This window comes from Saccostrea cucullata, unplaced genomic scaffold (genome assembly GCF_032062105.1).
Source record: "Saccostrea cucullata isolate Sc308-1 unplaced genomic scaffold, CSIRO_AGI_Scuc_v1 ctg4610, whole genome shotgun sequence".
Lineage (NCBI taxonomy): Eukaryota > Metazoa > Mollusca > Bivalvia > Ostreida > Ostreidae > Saccostrea > Saccostrea cuccullata.
Window position 1 is genome coordinate 80,171 of NW_026920154.1, and position 12,581 is coordinate 92,751.

Consider the following 12,581-nt stretch of genomic DNA (forward strand, 5'->3'; position numbering starts at 1 on the left):
GTTTATAGCCAATTACGCTCAAATTGCTCAACCTTTACATAAACTCACAGAGGCAAATGTTCCATTTAAATGGAGTGATGAGTGCCAGTGTGCATTTGATCTTCTTAAGAGTCGGTTGACTTCTGCAACGATTCTTACGCACCCAGACTTTACTAAACCTTTTATACTAGACACGGACGCAAGTCAGTATGCCATGGGCGCCGCTCACAGATTCAAAATGGCCAAGAGAGGGTCGTGGCATACGCAAGCAAAGTTCTCAGCAAGTCAGAGAGAAAGTATTGCGTAACCCGTAAAGAGCTTCTGGCTGTGGTTACATTCATTAAGCATTTCGGACCATTCTTGTATGGACATAAGTTCTTGGTCAGGCTTGGATTTCTCGAAAAAATCTTAAGTTTTTACTCAAGTTCAATCTTAAACTCTGAGATAAAACTCAGCTAAATTTTTTCTCAAATCACGTTTCTCGAAACAAACTCAGGCAAATCGCAGCTAAGTTTATTTTTTTCTTAAATGAGTTTTTTTTCAACGTTGCATAAGCGGCCTTGTTCTTTACTTCCGGTTATAGTATTCAATGTAAATCATCGTCTGCAACACCACAAAGCGCCAAAATAATGGAAGAGAAGACGTGTAAGACACCCCGCCGGCCCAATTGGACAGAAAAAGAAAAAATCGTCTTGGTTGAGGCGGTCCGTCAACGCGAGTACCGCCTTTTTGGGAAGATGAAGGGGCCGGGGGTGTCAAAAACGTAAAAATCAAAGAGGGTGCTTGGGAGGAGGTCGCAGGGGCGGTGAATGCGTAAGTCACTATCAGCACTTCTGTGTGAATAATTACATTATACAATGTATATTATAATCAAGCCACATCTATATCACCTTCCATTACATTATATACAACTCTTTATGACATTAACCCACAACTATTGCATTGTGTTAACTTTCCTTTACATTATGTCAACTCTTTATGACTACAAAATTACAATTTTAGGTCAATTTGCATTTCATGTATACTTGTTTTGAAAATTAAATGATGTGAATACACACACATCTGTGTGCATTCACATTATTATTCACTATTACGTTATTCACCAAACATGTTGGCATAAAAACAATGCTACAAACAGTGGTGTTTTCACTTTTTACTAAGGCAAATACCAGGGCCAAATTAAGAGGAAACTGTATGATAATAAATAAATCTCTACTTTTTTTTTTCTTTTGTTTAGCTAAAGATAAATAATATCTTCAGACTTTAGTACAAGATGCAGTGTCCAATCAGCAGTGAATCATTAAATATATATCCGGTATGAAAATGACAATTCCAATTTGATCAACATGATCAATCGAGTCATGACACAAATTTTTACAAGCCAAAAAAAATGGAGTGGGGTGGGGTGGGGTGAGGTCATCAAATATAATTTTTAGGGAGAACAAACATCAATTCACTTGTTTCCTTTTACATGTAATAACAAAAAGTGTTGAGAGATAAGGAGGAAACAATTATAAAATATCTTTTTTTTTAAATTGTAATAAAATTAAATATTTGCCCCCTTGCAATGTCTAAAACTTCATGTAACAAAAACAAATTCCCAGAAAATAAAAAAAAATGTTGGTTGTCAGAACAACTAGAAATTGTTTCACATTATTATTTGATGCAGCACTTATCAATTATGATCAAGCATGCAGTACTACATTTAAATCTTTAAATATTTCAGAAACTCTGATACAACTCAACGCACGGTGGAAGAGATCAAGAAACAATATGCCAACATAAAGCAAAGAGGTAATTTTTATTTAAATACAGGGCTATATATTGATTTATCCAACATCATACATATAACACCATATTATTATAAAGTTTTAAATGTTTAAATGTCTTCAAATGACAAAAGAAATTAAAAACTTATGTGATGGAATTGTTTTATTTCATAAATGCATTTATAGAAGTAAATTCATTTGTATAATCCAATATTAATTGTGCTACAAGTAGGTCAGAAAAGGGCAAGCAAAAGATGGCTTGGTCATGTGCACATATTCACATATTATATTATTTTTGGACATGTATTTTTTAAATGAAATATTTTAACACGAATAAAAGAAATAACTGATATAATATAAGCTTTTCTGTGGCCTAAAATAAAAAAAAATAAGTAGACATAAACTACAGTAAATGAAACGTGGACTGGAATATAAGATAAAATATACATTGTGTAGTTAATGTTTTATGACAGCAAAAGAGAAGTCTGATGCCATCAGAAGACCAGTTACAGGTGGGGGCCCCAAACCTCCCTCCCCAACTCCTGTAGAAGCTGAGCTACTAAGCCACCTTGAAGACAGGCCAACCCTATGTGGCCTGTCCACTGGACACGACACAGAGGAAGGTTCATATTGGATATATTGTTTAAATATTTGAAAAGCAAGATAATAGGACTGGTAGTCTCTAAAAATACCCTGATGATTTATTTTTTTTAATTCGAAAGACAATAAATTTTCATTTTTAACCTCACTGGAACATAACAAATGTACCGGTAGGTTTTAAAATACTGTGCAGTGTTAATCGTTGAAGTACATATATGTATAAATGCACTAATTTATAACTATAAAAACATTAATTTACATGATTATATACATATGTACTGCTTTATTTTAAAACTGTAAAAACATAGTGTCATTGTAACATGTTTTTTTTAGTAATTCTAACAGTTGTACCAGAGGAAATGCATACCATGACAAATGACTGCATGCCATTAACAAGTGCAAGTGGTACAGGTAAGGCTTACCTTATGTCTCAATGATATTATTGTGCAACCAACTCTAAAAAGAATTATTTAAAAATGCATTCTGTCAATTAAAGACGAAATTAAGCTTTTCTGATCACATTTTGTTTGGCATCCGGATGTCTGCAAGTCTGTAAAATTTTCACATTTCTGACTTCTTCTCTAGAACCACTGGGCCAATTTCAACTAAAGTTGCCACAAGGCATTCTTGGGTAAAGGGGATTCAAGTTTGTCCAAATGAAGGGCTACGGCCTCATTCAAAGGGAGATAATTCAGAAATAGTGAAAATTTGGTGGCATGTTTAAAAATCCTTCCTCTCAAGAACCACTGTGCCAGGAAAGATTAAACTTATGGGGAAGCATTCTCAAGTAGTGTACATTCAAGTTTGTTCAAATCATGACCCCAGAGAGAAGGGCAGGGCCACAATAGCCAATCAAAGTTTTACATAGAAATATCTAGGAAAATTCTTTAAAAATCTTCTTTTCAAGAAAAGTCCTTTATATTTATATGGAAGCATTCTCAGGTAGTGTAGATTCAAGTTTGTGCAAATCATACCCTCTCTCCTTTAAGGAATTGTTGGGATTCTTTGGGGTTAAACTTTTCAATAATAAATTAATTTCTGCTTTTTCCTAGCCATAGTGCTCAGGTGAGCGATGTGGCCCATAAGCTTCTTGTATATGTTATTCAATTCTGTTAATTAAATTTAGGTGTATCAGCCATCTATGAGATACAGAATGATGCAACCCAGCTAGGTATTGTAAATTTGGAGCTTCCTCGTTCATTCTCCTCGGCAAAGACATCAAAAAAAAAGGAAGACTATGGAAGAGGATGAAATCTTGACACTAAGAGCAGAAAGAGAAAAATATATCCAGGAAAGCAAGAAGTTTAAAGAAGAAGCTGAGTTTTATCGAGTCAATACCATGTACGTAAAAATGAAAATGAAAGAATTGCACACTGGAAAAGATTCTGAAATGTAATTTAGTTAATTCCATTAGTTTGTCATTTGTTAAGGCTGAAAAAAATAATAGTCTTGTTTGCTGCTACCCGACCTACCCTAATTTTTTTGCACCTGATCCTAAATTTTTTTATAGATTTAAAAGAATAAATCAGAATATTATCATTCTGACACTGTAACTGGTTTCCCTGTTAACACAGAACAAGCATTTCATGAAATTCTGTTTTAAATCATCGTCGGAAACCCACGGTCTGTCTCGCTTTTCTTAATGTCTCGGTAAGAAAAGCAAGACCGACCTTAGGTTTCCAACGATGGAATTAAATATGGACTTTCATAAAATACATGATATTAACTCCTTGGGTAGCCAATGGAGAGGGCTTATATAGGCTGTGCCTGCTGCCCAATCCTTCTATGTATTTCTTACATAATAAAATATCAAAATGGGTAGCCGAAAAGTTTCCAAAGACTTACAGAGTGCACTCATTCTTTAATTTTAAAAGTCAAAATTGACACGTGACATTTTTAATTAGATACTGTATACAGGGGTATTTTCGCCCCGTTTAATTTTCAACCTTTTACACTTAGAAACAATTTTGTTCCATTTTAAACTCATTCATAGTTTACTTACAGAAATTATATGTATTATTTCATTTCGCCCCGTTTTAAATTCGCAGGAAACGAGACTATTATTTTTTTTGCTTTACATGCAAGGTGAAGTTGTCAGTCCCTCTTTCAGGCCAACAGTAAACATGATTTACTTGATGTACTCCAATTAAGAACTCAAAATTTTATTGTACATTTAATTCTAATTGCAAGTGAACAAGTACCTGACTTTAAATGTTTATTGCTGATGAGTGATAATTTAATGGTACAATTTGCCAAGAATTACTGGATACATTTGTATTTCTAATAAATCTATGTCATCCATGGCCTTTAATCAATTTTTCAGATATTAATTAATGCAGCATATTCTAAATCTGAAATATACTGTGAGAGGTATGTAACTCCTCATGTAATTGAAAGGTGAATTATATAATTGAAATATGCACTAATACATGTATCATTGCTTTGTTTGAAGACTAGATTTTTCATGTATATGTTATTATTTATAAATTTGGATATTGTTGTACCAAACATTTGAGAAATTTAATGAAATTTCAATTATTTTCTAAAATAAGAATGAACAAATAATTGTTGCTATTAAAAACTGGTGCATTTATTAATTCATATGTATGACAAACTTTCATTTGAGAAAAAAAAATGACAATATAAACTATTGAAGACTGAAGTTATTTTGAAATAATGACAATGGCAGCATATCATATGAAACAAATATTGTTATAATAATTAAAGTTATCATTACTGCCTGTGTGTAAATCCAAACCACTGTATGTAAATATTTTTAACCCACATTTTAGCCAAATTAATACATCTACATGTACTCATTAACGATACCTGCTAGTTTTTCCTATGCAATACAAAAAGAAATTTTTCTTCCTGAGATATTAAAGTCAAAAGAATATTGTAATAAATTTTACAGAAAATTACATCTTGCAGAAATTATACATATTGATTAATTCTTTAATATGTACATGTGATATTTTATTTCATTACATCAATGTAAAAGTTCTGTGATAAATTAATGTGTTCAGCTTCCATGTGGTTTTTTAGCTCTACTGGTCAGAGACCAGAAGAGCTTATGCGATAGTAATGCGTCCGGCGTCCGTCCGTCTGTCCGTCTGTCTGTCTGTCTGTCCGTCTGTCTGTCCGTCTGTCTGTAAACAATTTTTCAAAATGCTACTCCTCCTACAGTTTTGGTCTAATTTCAATATAACTTGGCACACAAGTAGACTACACTAAGATACATAATTCTCTTTATCGGTTTTTGATTTCGATGAACGGTGTTGCCGTGGTTACTAAAAATAGAAATTTCTGTGAAATTCTTTCAAAACTCTACTCCTCCTACAGTTTTAGTCTGATTTCAGTATAACTTGGCACACAAGTAGACTACAAAGATACATAATTCTGTGTAATTTTTGAACGTTGTTGCCGTGGTTACTAAAAATAGAAATTTCTGTGAAATTCTTTCAAAATTAACAGTTTTGGTTTGATTTCATTATAACTTGGCACACAAGTATTGATACATAATTCTGTGTATCGGTTTTTGAAACGGTGTTTTTACTAAAAATAGAAATGTCTGTGAAATTCTTTCAAAATGCTACTCCTCCTACAGTTTTGGTCTGATTTCAGTATTACTTGGCAAACAAGTAGAATACACTAAGATACATAATTCTGTGTATCGGTTTTTGATTTTGATGAACGGTGTTGCCGTGGTTACTAAAAATAGAAATTTCTGTGAAATTCTTTCAAAATGTACAGTTTTGGTTTGATTTCATTATAACTTGGCACACAAGTAGAATACACTAAGATACATAATTCTGTTTATCGGTTTTTGATTTCGATGAACGGTGTTGCCGTGGTTACTAAAAATAGAAATATCTGTAAAATTGTTTCAAAATGCTACTCCTCCTACAGTTTTGGTCTAATTTCAATATAACTTGGCACACAAGTAGACTACACTAAGATACATAATTCTGTGTATCGGTTTTTGATTTTGATGAACGGTGTTGCCGTGGTTACTAAAAATAGAAATTTCTGTGAAATTCTTTCAAAATGCTATACAGTTTTAGTCTGATTTCAGTATAACTTGGCACACAAGTAGACTACACTAAGATACATAATTCTGTGTATTGGTTTTTTATTTTGATGAACGGTGTTGCCATGGTTACTAAAAATAGAAATTTCTGTGAAATTCTTTCAAAATGCTACTCCTCCTACAGTTTTGGTCTGATTTCAGTATTACTTGGCAAACAAGTAGAATACACTAAGATGCATAATTCTGTGTATCGGTTTTTGATTTTGATGAACGGTGTTGCCGTGGTTACTAAAAATAGAAATGTCTGTGAAATTCTTTCAAAATGCTACTCCTCCTACAGTTTTGGTTTGATTTCATTATAACTTGGCACACAAGTAGAATACACTAAGATACATAATTCTATTTATCGGTTTTTGATTTTGATGAACGTTGTTGCCGTGGTTACTAAAAATAGAAATGTCTGTGAAATTCTTTCAAAATGCTACTCCTCCTACAGTTTTGGTTTGATTTCATTATAACTTGGCACACAAGTAGAATACACTAAGATACATAATTCTGTTTTTATCGGTTTTTGATTTCAATGAACGGTGTTGCCGTGGTTACTAAAAATAGAAATATCTGTAAAATTATTTCAAAATGCTACTCCTCCTACAGTTTTGGTCTGATTTCAATATAACTTGGCACATAAGTAGAATACACTAAGATACATAATTCTGTGTATCGAATTTTAATTTTGTACGGTGTTATGGTTACTAAAAATAGAAATGTCTGTGAAATTCTTTCAAAATGCTACTCCTCCTACAGTTTTGGTCTGATTTCAGTATAACTTGGCACACAAGTAGACTACACTAAGAACATAAAGATATCATTATTCTATTTGTGTCAAATTGCTTAAGTACTTTTCTCTTCCTTTGCTATTTTTTTTTTGTAAAATTATTTTACACATTACAATGATTTTATGGAATGTCTGAACACAAATAATTTTTTTCTAATTAAAAGAAAAATACAATGTATATACAGTATATTAAGGTGTAAATACTGAGTTCAACGTGTTCAGTTTCAGTATAGTGTACTGTCTTATTTTTCCATAAAAAATATAATTACAAGACAATGAAGTACTGGTACAGTGTATATATCAAATATGATATAATAAACCATTATATAATTAGTTATTTGTGTTTCTTTCTACTTTTTTTTTTATTTCTGGTATATCATTACTTGTAATTTTTAAGCAGTACAAAAACGTTCAAGTTTTTTTTATAAAGTGGGCCAAACTATAAAATCTAGGTCAATAGGTCAAATTTGTTGGTACTCAAAGATTGGTCCCATTCACAAGGAATACACATGAAATATGAAAAATACAGTTTCAACCAATTAAAAATTATGAGAAAGGTTAAAGTTTTGGCAGACAAATAGACAGACAGATGGACGAGCAGGGCAAAATCTATATGCCCCTAGCTGAGTCTTTGATTACATGGGCATAATAATTATGCATATCTGCATTTACATGCTATTCAAACCATGTTTGCTTTGCTAGTCTATGATTATGATGATTTCTAGACTCTATACAAAATCAAATGTTAATGTTGTCTATGTATATGATTACTGTACAAGGGATACAGTTGTTACATAATACTTTATGCAAAAAAAGACCTGCATATGTAATTTCTAACATCTTTGCCGTCCCACTGATCCCTTACATTAAGATTAACATCCCCCTGGTTGACATATACACCATCATCAATATCCAGTATGTCATTACGATCGATTCCAATGTTGTGTAAAACTGCACATGCCAAAGTAATATCGCATGCCTTTTCAGGAGTTGTTCTCAAGCCGCTATGGAGGCACGCAAACCTCTTCTTCAAGATGCGAAAGGTTTGCTCGATTACAACTCTGGTTTTAGCGTGAGCGTTGTTGAATCTTGCTTCTGCATCATTTGAAGGGACAGGGTATGGTGTCATAAGGTGGGGTTTGCACGGGTAACCAGAGTCCCCCAAGAGTAGTCCTGGATACTGTCCTTAAATATTAAAAAAAGAGTTTAAGATTATACTTAAAAGTACCAATATCATTCATATTTGTGCCCCCTCCCCCCTTTCTAAAAAAACTTTGGGGAAAATAGCAATCTAATTTCTGATGGAACTAATTTCAATAAAAGTGCAACAAGTGCTAATCGATGATTTTCCAAAGGTAGTGATCCAAGGCAATTGATGTCAGTAGCAACACGCTTTTATAGAATTATGTAGAATTTACTGCTGTAGAAAAATGGGTTTTCTTTTCATAAACATGGATTGATTTAATACAATAATTATTCAACTTATAAATTAACAAAACTTGACAAATAGAGTACCATTTTCAAAGGCAATGCTTATATGACTGTCTCGGAAAATCCGGCTGTCATGTACACTTCCAGGCCATTTGGCCACACAGTTCAAAATCCGGAATTTACCATCGGAGATCATCTGAAAATAAAAATAACTGAATATATGAGTAGATAGAGATTTTTATTATTTTTTTTTGTGAATAGAATTTCAGAAAATGTCTCTTAAAAAATTAATTTTACGAACAGTTTTTTGCCATTGCAAATAATTAATACTTCATCATAACAAATTACCTGTACATTCAGAGAATGATACCCTTTTCTATTCAAATAGTCTGGCTCATTCTCTGAAGGTGCCTGAATTTTGATGTATGTACCATCAACGCAACCGAGGACATTTGGAAAACCTAGGACCATGAAATAAATAACTATGAACACATAAAAAACAATTAAGCATGTTGCAACTTTACAATGGAAAATAACCATCTTTTATCTTGAAATTAACCGCTATTTTGGCTTTAAATTATTTCTGTTCTTTAATTGTGTATGTTTGATGATTTTGATATTGAGGTAGTATCCCTCCGCTCTCTCTCTCTCTCTCTCTCTCTCTCTCTCTCTCTCTCTCTCTCTCTCTCTCTCTCTCTCTCTCTCTCTCTCTCGCACCTGAATAAAGTCATATATGGCGTATTTTTCTTAAGTTCAGATAATCCTAAAATTGAAACATATGGATGTGACTAATGGGAAAATATAATGTATTTGAGAAATTATAAGTTCTTACACTTTCTTAAAATTCAGTAGTAACGTTTGAGGGGGAGGGGGTTCCACTTCATGTGCCCATCCCCCTTTCCCATTAATGTTTTGGAACAATTATATGTACATGATGGTGTAAATAAAAATCATTCCATTTCTTTTCCATTCTGTTTTTTTTTCAAGTATCTGTTGCAACAAAGTGTAAGAAGCATGTAAAATCAAAATACGTTTTATTGATTCGAAGGATTTATGGTACATTTTAACTTGCACCCATTTGTTCTGTGATTACTTCCCTTGTTTTGTTGTTTATACCTGCTATGGAATAGAAATGCTTTTTAACTTCATCAGCTACGTTTCTTGCTGGCATCCTTATAAATTGTCTCGACACCTGACACAAACAATGGCACACATCCTTAACCGCCCTGCACACAGTGGATGGGGACAGGCTGTCAAATGTATCGGCCATTAAGGAATAAAAACCTCCTGTAGCAAGAAATCTTAGCGTGGCCAAAACTTGCAGAAGGGGGGTGAGGGCACAGCTTCGCAGAGTATCTCTCTCAAGGGATCGTCTTAATAGGTTAACTATAAACAAAATTGTGGCCGGGCGGAAACGGTATCTTTTGAAAATCTCCTCCTCTGGCATTAATTCTAAAGGGTTTTCACGGTCAACAAGCCTGTTGTGTGCGACTCTCTGCCTATGCCGACGTCTACGACGCTGCCGTCTGTTTTTCACCGGCATATTTGAGATTTTATTAAAGGACTTAAGTCTACTAATAAGGTAACTTAAGTTTAGTCTGAGTTTGAGTAAGGAAAACAACTTAAGTTTTTTCGAGAAATGCAATATTTTGAGTTTTCTCAAATTTGAGATTTTTCTCAGAAATTTGAGTAAAAACTCAGACTTAAGTCTGAGATTTAATTTAAGATTTTTTCGAGAAATCCAAGCCAGGACTGATCACAGTTCGCTAAAATGGTTACTCCGATTTAAAGATCCAGAGGGTCAGTTGGCTCGTTGGCTCGAGGTCATATCAACTTATGACATGGAGATAGAGCATCGGGCTGGAAAACTCCACGGGAATGCCGATGGGCTCAGTAGAGTACTGTGTAGCCAGTGTGGATATTTTGATGGCTGGGACAAGATGGAGATATCCACGGAACATGCAAGAGCGGTAGAAGACGAAGCTCAAGCAAATAACGAAGTATCTGACTGGGTTACCATACAAGAGAAATGTAAGGATATAAGACTTGTCAAGTCTTGGTTACAAAACGAGAAACGTCCTGAGTTTAGTGATATATCTTCCGAAGGATATTTTGTGAAATCACTTTGGGCTCAGTGGAGTAGGCTTACAGTAAAAGATAATCTGCTGTGTAGAATGTGGGAGATTGAAGATAGTGACATGACCACATATCAGATAGTGGTTCCCTTGTCCCACAGAAGACTTATTTTAGAGCAGATGCATGATGCAAAGACCTCGACTCACTTATGGGTGACAAAGACACTCCATAAGATAAGGCAGAACTATTATTGGCCAGGTCTACAGAGTGATGTGAGAAGCTACGTGTCAGGTTGCGACATATGTTCCAGAAGGAAAGCTCCTCAGAAAACGAAAAGAGCCCCTATGCAGCCTCTACAAGTTGGATTTCCATTTGAAAGGTTAGCTACGGGTATCCTAGGAGAGTTTCCTGAGACAGAAAACGGAAACAGGTACATCTTAGTCATCTCGGATTACTTCACCAAATGGACCGAGACGTTTCCAATGCAGAATATGGAAATGGCATACATTCCGACCAGGGAAGACAGTACGCGAGTCTCCTTTTTACCGAGGTATGTGGGCTTCTCCAGATCCGGAAGACACGAACCACACCATACCATCCGCAGTCTGATGGTATGGTGGAGCGTTTCAACAAAACACTAGCCGCTATGCTAAGTGCCTATGTGGATGAAAACCACAGAGACTGGGATGAAAGCATTCCATACGTGATGATGGCGTATAGGTCATCTCAGCATGAATCCACGGGCTACAGCCCTAACATGCTCATGCTAGGCAGGGAGGTGACGACACCCCTAGATATTCTGTATGAGATGCCCGCGTCTTGGAAAGAAGTTCCGAGGAATGAATGGGCATGGATCTTGAAAGACCGGATGGAGAGAGCACATTCTTTGGTCAGACCTCATGCAGAGGGTGCAATGTTAAGACAGAAACATTACTATGACATGAAAATGTCATATGAGAAATTCAAAAAAGGGGATCTGGTTTACATATACTTCCCTCAACGCAAAGCTGGATGCTCGCCAAAGTTCACGTCTTACTGGCGAGGACCGTTCAAGATATTGGCTAGAATATCAGAGGTTCTGTATAAAGCTGACTGTGGTCGCAACGGAAAAGAGCAAGTTGTACATTATGATCGTCTCAAAGCTTGTAAATCACAGGTTCTGAGAGGTGAAGACGAACAGCTTTGTCAGGATACCGATACAGCTGAGCTGTCAATACGGAACTGTCAAATGATCAGTTTGAGACTGAGGTTATCGATGACAGTCAGTCAAAGATAGAAGTCACGGATGAGTTAGTAGAAAATGCTAAGCCAAAGCGAGATAGACGTGCTTCAGCATGGGTGAAGGACTATGTTCCTGAATAGTTTGCATTATCAAGCACCGACAATCATGTATATAACTGTTTGATTTACTGATGAGCCTCAAATTTAATTTTTTGTATAGTTGTTGTATCTGCATAGTACATGTAGTTGTTTAATGTCAGAGTAGTAGATATATATTGAGAAAATTATATATGCGCTTTTCTTAAACAAAATTTTTGCAGAACAAAGATGGTAAACACCAAGCTAACACCCAGAAAGGCAAAAGAGATATGTCCAGTATGTTTTGTAGAATTGGACAGTAAGGAAGCTTGGACAAAGCATGTGGTTAGTTGTGCCAGTAGCATGTTAGTATGTAGAACATGTCAAGTGTCCTTCAAGAAAAAGGAGTACTTGCACAAGCATATGCGGACCAAACATCCTGATGCGCCTTCCCAATCATCAAAGATGTAGACGAAAATGAGGATAGTGACTGGGATGTGGATCCAGAAGTTCAGCTTGGGGAAGATGCGATAGAAGTCGAGGAGAAGGAAATGGAGGCTGG

The 12,581-nt window shown here is 34.9% G+C and overlaps 1 protein-coding gene and 1 pseudogene across 1 annotated transcript; one reads left to right on the top strand and one right to left on the bottom strand.

The window, feature by feature from the left end:
• The first annotated feature begins 518 nt into the window (after window positions 1–518).
• LOC134244274 (myb/SANT-like DNA-binding domain-containing protein 4) lies at window positions 519–3,984 on the top strand (annotated as a pseudogene).
• Window positions 3,985–7,422: 3,438 nt separating this feature from the next.
• Window positions 7,423–10,391, bottom strand: LOC134244285 (putative nuclease HARBI1). Its single transcript, XM_062726548.1, has 4 exons — window positions 9,761–10,391; window positions 8,993–9,105; window positions 8,729–8,840; window positions 7,423–8,398 (listed from the first exon to the last, which is right to left on the bottom strand). Exons 1-4 carry the CDS (start codon window positions 10,185–10,187, stop codon window positions 8,016–8,018), a joined length of 1,035 nt encoding a protein of 344 aa, XP_062582532.1. The 5' UTR covers window positions 10,188–10,391; the 3' UTR covers window positions 7,423–8,015.
• Between the last annotated feature and the right edge of the window lie 2,190 nt (window positions 10,392–12,581).